General features: G+C 40.2%; 1 protein-coding gene across 14 annotated transcripts in view; it reads left to right on the forward strand.

Annotated features, from left to right (window-relative positions):
* LDAH (lipid droplet associated hydrolase) overlaps positions 1-17,640 on the forward strand; it is a 108,886-nt gene that overhangs the window by 16,178 nt on the left and 75,068 nt on the right. For 13 of the 14 annotated variants that reach the window (XR_004625076.1, XR_004625074.1, XR_004625075.1 and 10 more), the window contains exons 2-3: positions 1,201-1,356; positions 10,182-10,325. Coding sequence is in view for 7 of the 14 variants with exons in the window: in XM_034659853.1 (XP_034515744.1) it covers positions 1,203-1,356; positions 10,182-10,325 (298 nt within the window). In the remaining 7 variants the exon portion in view is untranslated. The remainder of the gene's footprint in view (positions 1-1,200; positions 1,357-10,181; positions 10,326-17,640) is intronic. The other variant, XM_034659858.1, reaches the window with a different exon arrangement.

Below are 17,640 nucleotides of genomic sequence, written 5' to 3' on the forward strand. Positions count from 1 at the left end.
GAGATGTTCAGGGAAGACTTCAAGTAGGAAGTAGAATTTGAGCTACATCTAAGATGGGAAAGATTTGAAGAAAAAAATTTGGATAGACAGCAAAAAGATATGTCAGTCTAGATCCATTCAGGACACAGAAACCATACAGTAACTTAAATAGTTAAAGGAATTACTAAGCTGTGGAAGAAGAGAAACCCTAAAGTCACTGTATAAAGAAAACTCTAAAGATACCCTATGGCTGAGGGAGAGTACACGAGAAAGGACAGACGGAGAGTGTGGGTTTAGGTCTCATTGAAGAAGGTGTGGTTGCAGGTGTGTGGTAAAGAACTTTGGTGGTTGCCTGTGCCAAAGCCAGTCAACAGTCACTGTGTCAGCAGGTGAACAAGACTGGTGAGAGGTTGTGCAGAGGGAATCAGGGGGCTGGTGTAGGTGTGAGGTCTGGAGTGTGTGGTGCCTATGTCGGAAGGGCCACAGTAAACCACCCTGGGATCCAGGCGAGTTGAGGCTACTAATAAGCAGGTTCAGAGGAAGTTAGGGCACTTTGGGTACTGCTAGCATCGGATGTTGGAGAAGATTTCTTCTTACGCAACTCAAAGCTCTGTTGGGCAAGGCAGACCTAGGCTACCACGTGGGACAAAGGTCAGGTGGCCAGTTCTTTAGTGTGCCTGTGGGCTGAGGAGAGGGTGCAGGGAACAGCCACCTGGTCTGAGGTACACGCCTGTGCCATCTGGGACTCTTGCTGATTGCTGCTGTTGCTGCCAGAATAGAAAGCTAGAGAAAGAGGAAACACAGAGCAGCCAGCCACATGCTGGAGAAAGCTGTACCCTATGGGCACCTAGCACTAGAGCAGGGTATTTTTTTCAGTCTGGGCATTTTGGGCTTTTGGGCTAGTTCGTTGTTTGTTGCGAGCGCTGACCTGGGCGATGTTAGGCAGCTTCCCGGGCTGGTCCGATCTTGATTCACACTCCCGTCTAGTCTTTCACTTCCCTGAAGACAGGTCTCCCTGTTTCTCCTCACTCTTGTGGTTTGTTTTAATTTTGTGTGTGTGTGTGTGTGAGCCTATAATCCAGAATAGTTGACTAGTCCTGTACCTCCTCTATTTGCTTGTGTATATTGAAATTTGCCTTTTTTAAAATTCTTGAATATTGCCTTTGGCTCAAAGCTTTACATTTTAGTGACACACTATATTGTTTTTCTCCTCTTATTTAGAAATGGACTCAGAAATCAAGGAAGAAGTTCCTGTGCACGAGGAATTCATTTTATGTTGTGGAGTTGAAACCCAGGTTCTAAAATGCGGGCCCTGGACTAACCTCTTCAATGAGCCAAGAGCCAACAGGCCTAAGCTGCTTATTTTTATTATTACAGGTAAGTTTAAAAATCTGGATGAGGAGTCTTTCTACAGATACAATAACTTTTTCAGATTTTAAAGAGAAATTGATAAATATAAAGAACTCTGTGGAAGAAAATAAAATCACTCAAACCATTGATAACAACCACCCTTAGTCCTTTAGTGGCTGGGCTATTTGTTTTTCTTCTATGCATTTATATTATGTATGTTATGTTTATTATATGTATTTTAAATCATACTTGGAAGTATACTATACATATAGTTTTGTAATCCACTTTTTAAAATTTCTTATTATTTGGAATAATTAGAACTATGACACTGTTGACAGTTTTCTTAAGTTTTTTCTCTCTCATTCCAAGATTTTAAGTTTACTGTAGAATGTTTATTTATCCTGAGATTCGACAACTGGGTCATTTGTGACTTTTGCTGGATCACTATCAATAGAATGTTAGGGGCAGATGCTTGATTGTAGGTATTCAAAGTGCTTTTAAAATTGTGAGTTAGAACATATTTATATCAGCCCGAAAGATTAGAAGGGAAACCGTACATATGTATCATATCATATACAGCTAAGTCAGTGAGGCATTATGATTGCATTTCTTCTCTCTCTCTTTTTTTAACGATTTTATTTGTTTATTTGAATGAGAGAGCAGGGAGCTGAGCAGGGAGCCTGACGCAGGGCTCCATCCCAGGACCCTGGGATCATGACCTGAGCCCAAGGCAAGTGCTTAACCGACTGAGCCATCCAGGCACCCCTCATTTCTTTTCTTGTACATTTTTCCTTGTTTGTTCTCCCTGGGTTAATGATTGTCTTATTTGCTTAGTTTTCTATTTTTGAATCACTAATTTATCCTAAAATTATTCTCTAGGAAATGGGAAAAAAAATTCTCTTACTGCATTTGAGTAATCAGTCAGGTTTTGTTTTTTCTTCTTTTGGAGAGGTCCTTCACAGAACTGTGTTCTTTGGCTCCAGTCTGGACTGACTGACCTGTGGGTCTGATGCACAGGCCATCCTGGGGATTTTTTTCACTTTCCTCCTGGGTTAGATTCCATTTCCTGGATCCCGTATTTTCTTAGTTCTTGGTTTATTGCTTCAGCACATCTTCTAGTAACTTCCTGAGAAGAGGTGCATGGGAGGTAATCTTTTAAAGACCTGTCATGTCAGAAAATGTCTTAGACCTCTAGGTTGCAGGTCATTTTTCCTGACAATTTAGAGGGCGTTTTAGCTGTTTTCTGGGGTTCAGAGCTGCTTTCGAGAAGTCTTAATATTATTCTGATTTTTGATCTTTGGTATTTGAAGCTCCCCTGCAAGGAAAAACATTTTAGATCTTTTCTTTGTTCTAAGATTCTGAAATTTTACAGTAAAAGCACCTTGGTGTGGATGTTTTTTCATCCACTGTAAGCTTTAGTGGACCAGAAACTCATATACTTCAGTTCTAAAAGCTCTGTTTTTTTCTTTTTTTATAGTCTCTTGTTTCGTGGGTGCATTATCATTTCCTTTGGCTTCTTGCCTTATTAGAGTTTTTACTGTTCATTTACACTGGTGTTTGTTTTTCCTCAAATGTTTGGTAACCCTTTCATTTGTCAGAGGAAGACATAAACAGCTAATTGAAATCTTCGTGTTCAGTGATGAGGCTTGCCCACAGGTGTGCCTAGAGTGACCAACCATGGTAGTCTGAGAGATTTTCCAGGGCATATGATTTTGGCTACTAAAACCACAATAGCCCTAGGCAAAACACGATGGCTAGTCACCCTAGGAATCCTCATGCTAGGGTAATTGGGTTGGGTCCCAAGCATTCCACTGGAGAATTTCCAACTTTCAGTGTCTGCAGCTGTTTCTTGGGTCATTCAGTTTTTCCAGGAAGGAATCTTCCAGTATCCAGTTTGAGGAGTGGAAGCCTGTTTGCTGATGTTCAGGGCTGAACAAGGGAAAGAAGGTTGGGAGTTTCAGCGTTTAGTAACATAATCTAACCCCTTCTCAGTATAGTGCTTCTGTTTGCAGCTGGCCTAAGATTCCTGATCCAAAATGTCTCTTCCGTTTAACCTCTTCTGGAAATAAAACTTCCAGTCTCTTGTCATGATATAAAAGTCTTTTTGGAAAGCAGTCTGTTGACTGCTTTATTAAGATTAAAAATACATACGCTTTGGCAGCAGCAAGGGAGAGTTTGAAATTATAGGCATGACACGTGCTATTTGATGGAGCAGAGATTTGACGCCAGGGCAGAGTATAAGATTGAGGAAGTAAGTAGGAATGTTGTCTTAGACTGGAGATGGGATATTCTTCTGAGGCTAGCTTGAAGAAGGTGAAGTTAGTTACTGAAGTGGAGAAGAGTGAAGGCATGTCAAAGGGAATAAAGTAGTTCCTGCCTCCTAAACTCTGTCTTCTCTGCTAATGAAGAGTTTAAGGTGATCTGTTGAGAATAAGTATGGCAGAGGGTAGATTAGGGCCCTAAGGAAAGTGGTCAGGGTTGAGAATAGCAGATATGCAGGATGAAAGGAATTATCAACCAAAAACAAGTAGACAAAGTGTGAGCAGCACTGTGATGGAATAGCAGGTGTATCGGGAGTAAGGTCTGAAAGAGTAGAAGGCCTATCAGAGTGAGAATGGTTTGAATGTTAACCATTTCTGAGTAATTAGAAAATTTAAGCCATGGTTCTTAAAGTTGGGGTCGGGACCAGCAGTATCATGTGAGAACTCCATAGACATGCAGGTTCTTGGGCCCCATTTTAGACCTTCTGAACCAGAAACTCTGGGGGTGGAGCAGCCTCTGTTTCAGAGGATTGTGATATGCACACCATCCCTCTAGAGCGTAACTCGTTGCGTAAGCTTAATGTACATGAAGTTCTTTGAATTTGATCAAGGTAATAAATTATGGGACAAAGGTGTTGGCTCAGTGCATCCACCTGGATTTTGAAACCCCCTGACATGGAATGGCAAGTGAAGCTGTCATTTAAGGATCAAGGTTTTCAGGGAATGTGTGAGAATGACTAAACGGTTGATAGATTGGAAGTGGAGGAGGAGAGGTTACGGTAAAACGGATTAGTAAGTGGAGCTGAATGCTCACTGTGCTTCCCCCCTCAGAGGTGCCTGTTCACTCGCTTATGTGCACTCGATGCAGGAAATCCTGTGTTGCAGAAGTCTTTGATCTCCTAGAGGCATAAGAGGTGTTGGAGAAGAGTGCCAGCTCTACTGCGCAGGCTTGAAAGGAAGAGTCCGTCATAGGGGAAGGCCAGGTTTAACATGCGATGAAGAGGTAGATAGAGGGAGCATTCAGTGAAGACCTGGTGGAGAAAGGGAAGCTTAAAACACTTGTTGTTTTATGATGTCACTGTTTTATAGTGCTTTGACATTTTCAGATGATACTTAGTTTCTTCGTGTTCTTTCATGTTTGCCCTTCTATTCTCATCGCTGCCGCTGGTCCTTTTCCTTGGAGTTCATGGGGGTTGTAGGCTGGTGCTGCTTGTTAGTTTTTGGAATTCAGGACTGTATTTTGTATTTGGGCTGAGTCTTTTTATACTGTGGGGAAAATTAGGATGACAGTATTTCAAGGATTGTTAAGCCACTAAAGACATTATGTTTAATCTGTCTCTGACAGACTGTTACAATGTTTCATTTTAAATCACTTTATTTTTGCAGCTAGCAAAATTAATCAATCACTTTTAATTTGGTAATGATAATGAGGAGTGATTTATTAGAATCCACAGATTGAGGAACTTTTAATTTAATTTCATCTTTTCCAGTGAACCTATGTTTTAGAGTTTTTGTTGAGTAACAGTATCCTTGGACTTTCTTTAAATAGGGAAGTGAGCAAAGAGAGCCAATTTGAGAACTCACTCTAGAACATATCGAGTCATTTTAACTCTCAAGTGGTCATCTGGGTCTAGTAGAGTCATGTAATGTGTCTTGTATGGAGTATAGTGATTGGAAATGGAATAGACAAGGCTCCATAGGTAAGCCCAAAGTTCTGTCCACCTGACAGCCTTCTGTATAGATGCTGTGCCACATTGACTTTATATGTGGCAGGTTTTGTTCCCTACAAAATTAACTGGAAGGCAGAAGTCTACAACTGCAATGTTGAGTAGTTAGAGTTTATTGGCAATTGGGGTCTAGAGATGGTCCCCACAGCCTCTGTTGTATGTTGCTCAGACATTTGACTATATGTTCAGTCAAGTATGTGTTTATAACACATTTTGATATGCTTTGATAAAGTGTTTTACTAGCATTTTTGTATTGGAATGTTTTCAAACATCCCTACACCTGAAGATACAAATATACATACATGTGTATGTGTGCGTTTATCAGATTTTAGTTGCATAAAGAGACCCTTTTCAGTCTTTTGTGGTTTCCTAACCAAGAAATTAAGTTCATGGTTCATAAAATGTAACATAAGCCATAATATTTACAGGGCAGAGTATGCAATGACAAACAGTTTGCGTTACATTTTCCACTTCTTTTTTTTGTGGTTTCCTAACCAAGAAATTAAGTTCATGGTTCATAAAATGTAACATAAGCCATAATATTTACGGGGTAAAGTATGCAATGACAAACAGTTTGCGTTACATTTTCCACTTCTTTTTTTTTTAATATTTTATTTATTTATTTGACAGAGATAGAGACAGCCAGAGAGAGAGGGGACACAAGCAGGGGGAGTGGGAGAGGAAGAAGCAGGCTCACAGCGGAGGAGCCTGACGTGGGGCTCGCCCATAACGCCGGGATCACGCCCTGAGCCGAAGGCAGACGCTTAACCGCTGTGCCACCCAGGCGCCCCACATTTTCCACTTCTATCTCAGTTGTGGGTTGGATCTTCATGTTACTTACTGGCCATTGTGGACTCTTCTGTTTCTTCAGGAGCCAAGCTCTTCATTGCTTGAGGGCCATTGCACCTGTTCTTCCCCTGTCCTGGTCTCCTCCTTCCTCACATTTTTACAAGGTTGATTTGTTTTTATTTTTTGGGCCTTAGCTAAATGCCACCTCCTTAAACATTTTTCTCAGGCCACCCTAATTTCTTCCATTCTCTATCACACAATCCTATTTATTTCCCTCATAGAAGTTATCACACTCTTGAGTTTTCTTATTTACTTATTTAGTTATGTGTATATATTTTACTACTAGAATATGAATTACAAAAAGACCTTTATCTGTCCTGTGCCTGACACAGTGACTTCCATGTAGTAAGTGGTCAATAAATAATTAATAACTAAAAGAATATACAAAAGAAGCTATAGCACTGACTGGAATGAAATGAACATGGAATAGTTGACTTATCATTTATTTAATGATGATAAAATGGTGAACAAGAAAGCTTCAGGGGATTTGCTTAAGATCTTTTAGTCACTAAGGGAAAGAACTCAGAACCCAGAGATAGGAAGAAAACATTGTTTTATAGCGGTTCATTAGCTAGTAGTCTTCGGTTTCATATTGTAACTCATCATAATTATTCTAAATCATCTAAATCATGTAGTTGTTACCTGTGGATTCTTCCGGAACCAGTTTTAACACGCTGTACACCTTAAACCACAGAACATCACATGTCAACTTTATTCAATAAAAAAATAAATATGTAATAACAATGCTAGCAACAATAGCTACCATTTTTTCAGCACTTACTGTGTGCCAAGTATTGTGCAAGTGATTGCCCATGCATTACCCCTAATACTAATACCAGCTACTTTGTGGGCCTTTTGTAAGATTAACTAAAACAAGGTATGCAGAAGATCCTAAATCAGGTAATTTATGCTCTTTTTTTCAATTCATTATTACTATTTCTTTTGTATATTCTTCCAGCCATCAGATATTTATTGAGCACTTATCATCCGTGTGATCTTGGGCAAGCTATTTAACCTGCTTGTGCGTCAGTTTCTTCATCCATACAATGGAAATAAGAATAGCACTACCTCATGTGAGGATGAAATGACTTAATACGTGCAAAGCACTTAAATGCTGCCTGGCTTATAATAAGGTATAGCACTTTAAAATGTGGACTAGGGGCGCCTGGGTGGCTCAGTTGGTTGAGCATCCAACTTGTGATTTAGGCTCAAGTCATGATTCCAGGGTCCTGGGATCAAGCCCCGCATCGGGCTCCCTGCTCAGTGGGAAGCCTGCTTCTCCCTCTCACACTTCCCTTGCTTGTCGTCCCTCTTTCACTGCCTCTTTCTGTCAAATAAATAAATAAAATATTTAAAAAAAAAGACTCTCCTTCTCCCTCTGCCCTTCCCCTGCTTGCTCTCTCTTTCTTTCTCTCTCTCAAATAAATAATTTTTTTTAAAAAATGTGAGCTTACTATTTTCTAGCCATATGAAAAACACTGTAAAGCTTTGCTGAGAGATGTAAAACATTTGAGTGAGACATGACCCATTCCTAGAAGACAATACTCAGTAATGTAAAAAAATCAAATCTTTCTGAGTTAATGTATAAATGAGATGAAATTTCAGTCAGAATTCCAAAAAGACTTTTAAAAACTGAAGCTGGTGGAAATAATTCTAAAGGTTATGAGACCAGCCTAGAAAATTAAGAGAAGGGATTTGCCCTGCCAGCTACTGAAACATTGAAAAAAACAAAACCAGCCAACCAACCAAACGAACGAAAAACCCAAGGTAGTAATCAAGACAGTATGGCACTGGCAGAGGAGAAAAGGAAAAAATAAATGGAATTATTTGGAATCAGAATTAGCAAGCTAATGTAAAAATTCAGTGTTAAATTCAGAAGACATTTCAAATCACTGCAGAAAGATGGATTATATAATAAATGGTCTCAGGACATTTGGCTAATCACTTGGGAAGAAGTTGGATTGCTACTTTGTACTTTATACTCAAAAATATTCCAAACTTAAGATTTAGATATAAAACATGAAACAGTGCTATCCACATCCACCACAGATGTGACAGCCCCCGTGCTGTACATCCCTCCTCTCTTCCTTCTCCTCAAGCTGTGCCATGACCAGTCAGCCAACCAGAGAGCATATTACCGCATTTGAGGAAGTTTCTATGCTATTTAACAAAGATAACACTAGCACAGTAACAAAAAGAAATTTGGAACTTGGGTCAGCAGGACAGAATGCAACAGAAGCCAAATAGCAATATAAGTGATGATGCCGTTTATTACTGTCGTGGCCAGACATGACAAGTCTGAATAGCTAACATTTATGCGGCACTTGTGTATCAAGCAGTGTTGAAGTACTTTACATACATTAATTCACTTAGTGCTCACTTGGCATAGTCGGTTATTATCCTCATCTTGTGGACGAAGAAACTACGGCCCAGAGAGGTTAGATAACTTTCCAAAGGTCGCACACTTGGTAAGTGCCATAGCCAGGATTTGACCTCACACAGTCTGGCTCCAGAGTCCATGCCCTTAACCACTACGCTTCTTCACCTGTCTAGGAAACTGAAAGATGCAGGTAATGAAGAAATCAGTGTCATTTGATAAGGGTGGCAGAGGTTATATCAGTGCAGCAGAACCATGTCGTAATTGCAAAGAGGAGAAAACCTAATAGCATGAAGAAATAATAAATTGATTGGAAAACTGATATTGATGGAAGTGGACCAGTATTATACAGATGATGATTGCAAGATGAAAACCCATTTCACTGTCTTTTCCCCCTAAAGATGTATCAGATTGACTTTTTTTCTAAAAGGTCCTTATTCATTCTGTTTATAACAAACCCATGTCAAAAATACCTTCTGCACATACACATGAAATGCCTGTATGTATTAGTTGGTGGTCTTTTTCCCAAAAGGTCAAACTATACACCTGCTTATAATATAAGTACTTGTGATAAATGACAAGGAAACCTCAGTAGACTCCTCAGAGTACTCTTCTGAATGATTCTTATGCTGATTTGTTTTCATGCAGCTTGCTAACTGAGCAGAATAAAATCTTGAAGGGCTTTAGAGGAAGGATTAATGACTTTCAACTACCAGAATGATAATGGGAAGCCACTGAGAGGTGTTTTTTTTTCTAAAAGGTCCTTATTCATTCTGTTTATAACAAACCCATGTCAAAAATACCTTCTGCACATACACATGAAATGCCTGTATGTATTAGTTGGTGGTCTTTTTCCCAAAAGGTCAAACTATACACCTGCTTATAATATAAGTACTTGTGATAAATGACAAGGAAACCTCAGTAGACTCCTCAGAGTACTCTTCTGAATGATTCTTATGCTGATTTGTTTTCATGCAGCTTGCTAACTGAGCAGAATAAAATCTTGAAGGGCTTTAGAGGAAGGATTAATGACTTTCAACTACCAGAATGATAATGGGAAGCCACTGAGAGGTGTTTAAATAGGATACTGCTATGAGTTGATTTGAAGTTTGAAGGTATCTCTCTGGGTACCCTGCAGAATGGGCTCCAGGGGACAAGAGTAGACAGAAAGCCCATGAGGAGCTGCTGCCGGAAACTCAAAGTGATAATACTAATTGAGAGACAGGAGACGCATAAGATNTCGTACCTCGATACTCAGCGCTGGAGATGTTCATTTGTAGAGATCCAGATGTATCTTCCTGCGTCTCAGGCTGATTCCGTGGATATTCCTGCTGGTCTGGTACCTATCCAGCTCAACTCAGGGGACCGGCTGAAAAAGTTGTCCCCTGCTCCTCCGCCATCTTAACCTCCCCCCAAGAATTTATCTTAAAACCGTTGGGGAACAAAAGCAGGAGCAGAAATTTTCTGAGTGATCATGCCTAGATTTAAGGTTATAAAGGATATTATCATGGAAGTGTATGTATAAATGTTAGTAGATTTGTAGAAGAAAGTGTGAGGTCAAGTAGATCCTTTTCTACTCTGCACGTCTTATGTGAGTTTATTGCTTTAGTTAACTAAGGTCTGTGTTTCTTTTCTTAGGTAATCCAGGTTTTTCTGCCTTTTATGTACCGTTTGCAAAGGCTTTGTACTCCTCAATAAACCGACGCTTTCCAGTTTGGGTTATCAGTCATGCTGGACATGCTTTGGTCCCCAAAGGCAAGAAGATTCTTACAACCTCAGATGGTATGTCTTTATTAACATCTGCTTTCCTTTACAGCGAGTGGTGTTCATGTATCTAGAAAGTCTGCTAAGGTTAAGAGTTACATCGTTGGAAACCTCTGCTTGTGGCATTGGGCCCATGCTGCCACATTTTGGTAATCTTAGGATGTTTAGAGTCCTTTTCATTTTCTGTAGGTAGTTTTCTCTAAAATTTTGAGTAGATCAAAACAATTGTCTATAACTTGCCTTCTTTGTGGACTGACTAGTAATCAACTATCTATTTTTTGATCACACGCTATATTTCCAGGGTTGTACTAAGAGGAGTGGTGAAGAAAAAAACATCATAAGCCCTGGTCCTTACTCTAAAGAGGCTCTTACCCTAACATTTAGAGAATGATTAAGTGATAAACCCTGGCCTGCTGATCTTGTGGATATTTGAGGAGTAAACAAAGAAGAACATGGTATGGGTTTGAAAAGACTTTGTGAAGTAGATGGGTTCCAGCTGTTGAGTAGAATTTGGATCTGGGCATTGGGGTGAGTGCAGAGGTGTAACAGGCAGAAGATGTAGCCCAGCCCAGAGAGAGATGCAGTAGGTGTGCTGGTGCTGGGCAGGGAACCTAGAGGAACCTCGGAGCTGGGGAGAGATCCGTGACTCCGTTGGTAGGTTTCTGGAGGCCTTTAAATAGAGAAGGTAGCACCAGCTAGCTACAAATTACCAGCTTCTAACGTATGAAAATTCAGCATGCTCACTCTTCTAAAAAAGAAAAATATAACCTCACTTCTATGTAGGCATTCTGTTCAAGGGCCATTTGTCCTAAGCATGACCCTTCTTTAATTTGAGGTGGGAGAGAGGTGGCTGTGGTTCTGTTTTGCTCCTCCTTCTGGTATGTCTCTTCTAAGGTATGAGCATGTAATGTTAAGGGAAACCATGTGTGGGGAGGGAGGGAGAAAGGAGCAGGTGATATGGGAACTCTCCATACTAATCTGTTCAAATTTTCTATAAATCTAAAACCATTCTTAAAAACAAAACTCATTTAAAAAATACTGGAATTTAAATTTAGGATTTACGTTTTTGCTTCTGATCATTGTTGTAACAGGAACTGTAGATTAGGTAGCTTGATTAACAGAAATTTATTTTCTCGTAGTCTGGAGGCTACAGGCCCAAGATTAGGGTTTCAGCATGGTTAGGTTCTGGGGAGAGCCCTCCTCCTGGCTTGCAAATGGCCTCTTTCTCTTTATGTCCTCATATGTCAGAGGAGAGAGAATGATTTCCTGTGCTCCAGGAAGCTCTCTGATATTTCTCCTTACCAGGCCACTAATCCCATCATGAGGGCCCCACCCTTATGACCACCTTTAATCCTAATTAACTCCCAAAGGCCCTGTCTCCCAATACCATCACATGAGGGTTAGGGCTTCAATATAAGAATTTTAAGGGACACAGGCCCCTGGGTGGCCCAGTCAGTTAAGTATCTGCCTTCAGCTCAGGTCACGATCTCAGGGTCCTGGGATTGTGTCCCGCATCGGGCTCCCTGCTCAACAGGGAGTCTGCTTCTCCCTCTCCTTCTGCTGCTGCTCTCTTGCTCTCTCTCTTTCTCTCTGTGTCAAATAAATAAATAAAATCTTTTTTAAAAGATAGAATTTTAAGGGACACAAACATTTAGTCCACAACAGTCCTGAGTAGGGATGCTATATACCGACATTCCAAATCTGATCACAGGTATAGGTCAGCATATACATATGAACATTGCCCCTGAATAATAGTAAGCATGCAAGTTACTTCCTGAAACTTTTTTACTAAATATTTATTCAGGCTTAGTAGTTGCCTTTGGTCTCTCCCCAGAAGTATTTCCTGAGTTTTTAGAAACTGGTCCTTTGAAGCTTTGACCCTATCGAGTAACAGAAGAAGTAACAGAAATTCCTAAGTGGAATTTCTTTGCACATTTATGAACATCTGCAGGTATGCTAAATTTATAAGAATTGCTGTATTTGAAGAAGCAGATGACAGTTAAGAGGTGATTCTTATTTTTATCCCCATCGTATTTATGGCTGTTAATTGGAGCATATGGCCAAGACACAATATAATTATTGCAGAATTTAGGAAACAAAATCACTGTCATGCATACAGACTAGATACTCTTCAGTTCTGTAGTTAATATGGAATTTCGTTGTCTTTTCTTTTCCCTACTAAAGTCATAGCTCAAACTCTTTGTGTGTCACCTCATTGTGAACATCTCAACTCCCTGGCTTTTTTTTTTTTTTTTAAGAGAGAAAGAGGGCTCCCAGAGCCGGTGGGGGGGAGTGCAGAAGGAGAGAGAGAATATTAAGCAGGCTCCTTGAGCTGCTCAGAGCCCGATGCCCAGCTCAGTCTCACAACCCATGAGATCATGACCTGACCCAAAATCAAGAGTCGGACGCTTAACTGAGCCACCCAGATGCCCCCCAACTCCCCAGTTCTTGACCTCTCCTCTTCTTAGTTCTGGTTCCAGAATCCTGTGTTAACTTTAAATTGATTTTAACATCAGATACTAGTTCTTGAGGATGGAATTTAATCTCCTTTTTTCCCCCTAATTCTACTTAATTTAGTCATTTTTGAGTACCTGTTGCGAACATGCCTCTTTGTTAGCGCTTAGGGAAAAATACACCTGCACTTAAAACGCATCTGTTGCACTTACATTGTTTATGGTTAGGTAGTGTCACTGGCGAGACTTCCTGTGTTCTCCTCTTTAAGGCTCACATGTTAAGATTATCCTTGTCACGGGAAACCCTCTACTCCTCTCCGCTTACACAGTTTCCACTGTCAGTGCTCAGGCCGTTGGTGCGCCGTCTACACTTCCATACTTCAGCCGCTCCGAGTTCTTCAGCTGCCACCTCCACTACCTTTTTACTGCCCGAATTACCTTCCATTTAGAGTTATAGATCTGTAGATCCAGTGCAATCCCTGTATGAATTCCCACCAAAATTCTAATTGTGGCATTTTTCACAGAAATAGAAAAAAATCCCAAAACTCATATGGAATCATGAAAGTCACCAAATAGCCAATATAATCTTGAGATAGAAGAACAAAGCTGAAGGCACCACACTTCCTGATTTCGAACTACATTGCAGAGCTGGAAGTCAAAACAGTATAGTACTGACATAAAAACAAACCAGTGGAACAGAATAGAAAGCCCAGAAATAAACACACACATATAGAGTCAATTAATCAATTAATTAATTTTAATTAATTAATTAATCTTTGACAGGGGCTCCAAGAATACACAATGGAGAAAGAGCTATTACCTTCAATAAATGGTGTTAGGAAAAGTGGATATCCATATGCAAGAGAATAAACAGAAATACACATAAAATTAATTCAAAATGGATCAAATACTTAAATTCAGGACTAGAAATCATAAAACCCCTATATGAAAACATAGGGCAAAAGCTCCTTGACACTGGTCTTGACAGTGATTTTTTGAGTATGACACCAAAAGTGTAGGTAACAAAGCAGAAATAAACATTGGGACTGTGTTAAACTAAAAAGCTTCTGCAAAGCAAAGGAAACAATCAACAAAATGAAAAGACAACCTATGGAATGGGAGAAAATATTGTAAGCCATCTATCTGACCCAAAAAAACACAAGGAGCTCATATACCTCTATAGCAAAAAAAAAAAAAAACCACAAACTGATAGTCTGATTTAAAAATGGGCAGATTTTTCCAAAGAAGATATACAAATGGCCAGCAGGAATATGAAAAGATGCTCAGCCTCACTAATCATTAGGGAAATGCAAATCAAAACCACAGTGAGACTCACTTCACCTCTGTTCCAATGACTTTATCAAAAAGACAGAAAATAACAAATATTGGCAAGGGTGTGGAGAAAAGGGAACTCACGCACTGTTGGTACAACCATTAGGGAAAACAATATGGAAGCTCTTCAAAAATTAAAAATAGAATTTCCATATGACCCAATAATACCCCTTCTGGATCTATATCTAAAGGAAATGAAATCAGTATCTCAGAGAGGTATCTGTATACCTATATTCATTGCAGCGTTATTCACAGTATATGGATAATTCCAAGATATGGAAACAACTTAAGTGTCTGTTAATGGATGAATGGATAAAGAAAATATGTTGTGTATATATATGTGTGTATATATGTATACACACATACACACACAATGCAATATTATTCAGCTATAAAAAAAAGAAGGAAATCCTGCCATTTTCAACAGCCTCGATAAACCTGGAGGATATTATGCTAAGTGAAATAAGGCAGACACAGGAAGACAGATAGTGTATGATCTCAGTTATATGTGGAATCGAAAAAAAGTCGAACTCATAGAATCAGAGTTCTATGAGTGGTTGCCAGGATTTGAGGGATGGGGGAAATGGGGAGATATTGGTCAAAGGGTACAGACTTTCCGTTGTAAGATGAATAAGTTCTGGGGATCTAACGTACAACATGATGATTATAGTTAATATTATATTGTATAACTGAAATTTGCTAAGAGAGTAGGTCTTAGTGTTCTCACCATTACAAAAAAAGAAATCAGGTAGTTACTCCCTCCATCCCAAGCCTCCTGATGGCAGTGGCCTCAGTTAGGAGTGCCCTCAGTGCTTGCGCGGGACACATATGGTAGGGAGCCCCACAGACATTGCCTCCTTGGGGGAACCTTATTTATGGCTGGGCTGGCTCTTGTGGTTCTTATTATGATTGCAGAATGCACTTCAGGAAGAAACCGTGAGGGAACTTTGAGGAACAAGATTTCTTTTTTTTTTTTTTTAATAATAATTTTTTATTATGTTAGTCACCATACAGTACAGCCCTAGTTTTTGTTGTAAAGTTCCATGATTCATTACTTGTGTATAACACCCAGTACACCATGCAATACATGCCCTCCTTAATACCCATCACCAGCCTATCCCAATCCCCCACCCCCCTTCCCTCTGAAGCCCCCAGTTTGTTTCCCAGAGTCCACAGTCTCTCATGGTTCATTCCCCACCGTTTACCCCTTCCTTCTTCCCTTTCTTCTCCTACCGATCTTCCTACTTCTTATGTTCCATAAATGAATGAAACCATATGATAATTGAGGAACAAGATTTCTTATCTACAGTTTCTGGAGGGTACATGGCTAGGGGACCAGAGCTGGGGCCTGCCTTTATTAGAATCGGAGGGTGGGGTGTCTATTGTTTTGCAGGTTCACTCTTTATTGGCTAACGTAAAGCATAACAGCCAGAATTGGAGCTTGGGAAGGAAGAAGTGGGTCACATGAGAAGTCAGTTATCTAAGTTACCCAAGGCTTTCTGAAAGGTACCTTTGTGGGTGGGGCAGCCTAGGTCCTTATCTGGTGGTTTTACTAGTAGCTGTGTCATACAGGTGGCAATATGCTTATTCAAGATGGAGGCCTTTTGAAATGGAGGCCTAGTCAGTCAAAAGCTTCATGTCAGGCACTTACACTATATTATGTGAGGTGATGGATATGTTAATTTGATTGTGATAATCATTTCACAGTGTATACGTATATTAAATCATCACATAAAAGCAATTATGTGGTACAACCTAAGTATATACATTTTTTATTTGTCAATCATACTGTGGTAAAGTGGAAAGATACAATTGTAGAAAGTGGATGATGGGTACGTGTGATTCTGTTATACGTTTTCTCTACTTTTGTGTATGTTTGAAAGTTTCCATTATTGAAAAAAAAACTTCAAAGAAAGGAAAAAAATTATAGAATCTTAGAGCTAAAGATATCCACATCAAATCCTACCTTGAATCCTTATTTTTCAAGGAAGGTGGGTAAGGGGGCACCTGGGTGGCTCAATCGTTAAGCGTCTGCCTTCGGGTCAGGGCATGATCCCAGCATTCTGGGATCGAGCCCCACATCAGGCTCCTCCGTTAGGACCCTGCTTCTTCCTCTCCCACTCCCCTGCTTGTGTTCCCTCTCTCGCTGACTGTCTCTCTCTGTCAAGTAAATAAATAAAATTTAAAAAAAAAAAAAAAAAAGGAAGGTGGGTAAGGCCCAAGGAAAGTAAGGCCCAACAGGGCTAAGTCACCTGCTAGTGAATGGCAGAACCTTGACAAGAAGCCAGCACTTTGAATATTTAGTTCAGTGTTCTAGTCCTGTTGGTGGGTCATCTTAGGTGGCTGATGCAAAGTGCTAGTGAGACTCAGTTTTTAGGTTTAGCTACTCTGTGAGCTAATTCTCAGATCGGCCTTTCCATGATCACCAGTTATACCTGGTCTGTAACCCTTTCCTGCTGTGGTTCATAGGGGAACACGATAATGGGGTATAGAAGAAACAGTGCAACTCATAACAAATGCTTGTATAAATACTTAAAAGTGCCTTTTTCATAGTGTCTTTTTCTCTATGTAAATGCACACACGTGTGTGTGTGTGCACGTGTGTCCCTCTATGAATGCAGTTCACTTGAGTCTTTAACACTTCTCTTAAAGACTAGGGTATCCTTTGAAAGGCAAGTAAATATTGATTACCTAGCAGTGAAAAATTTTAAGAGCAGTAGTGAAGTGAAACTGAATATACAGATTTTTCTTCCTTGATTAAAAACATGTATTTCAACAGCCATTGTATTAAAATGTAACTGAAGGTGAACAGAATGTGTAGCAGATACTTGCTCTGCTATGAAATATCTTAAAAGATACATCTTTATTGTTCTAAGTTATTTCTTCATATATGCCCAGATTTTAGGTTCAATACCATAGGTTTTCCTTCGTCAGGAAGTTTGTATGTTTGCTTGGGAGTGTGTTTTTACTATCTTAGGTTGTGTTTGGAAAACAGAGGTGTTAGAATTCTTCCTAGAAAACAGACTTGAGGGACACCTGGGTGGCTCAGTCGGTTAAGCATCTGCCTTCAGGTCATGATCCCAGGGTCCTGGGATCGAGTCCTCTATCAGGCTCCTTGCTCAGCAGGGAGCCTGCTTCTCCCCCTGCTTGTGCTGTCTCTCTCTCTCTCTGACAAATAAATAAATAAAATCTTTTAAAAAGGGGGGGGACAGATTGAGGGGCTCCTGGGTGGCTCAGTCACTTAGGGGTCTGACTCTTGATTTCAGCTCTGGTCATGATCACAGGGTGGGATTGGGCCCAGTCAGGCTCCGTGCTGGGTGTGGAATTGGCTTGGGATTCTCTCTCCCTTTCCCTTTGCCCCTCCCCCTGTGCGTGTATGCATGCTCTCCCCACCCCCCGCAAAAATAGATGAAATCTTTTTTTAAAAAACGGAAAACAGACTTGATTAACAAGCTAAACCTCCAAAAGCAGCCAGCTCTGCTGGTCTGTTATTGCTGGCCTGTTAACTTACCTCTGGCAAGAGAAGAGATAAGCCCAAGACAGAAGCAA

The sequence above is a fragment of the Ailuropoda melanoleuca genome, chromosome 4 (assembly GCF_002007445.2).
Source record: "Ailuropoda melanoleuca isolate Jingjing chromosome 4, ASM200744v2, whole genome shotgun sequence".
In the NCBI taxonomy this organism is placed as follows: domain Eukaryota; kingdom Metazoa; phylum Chordata; class Mammalia; order Carnivora; family Ursidae; genus Ailuropoda; species Ailuropoda melanoleuca.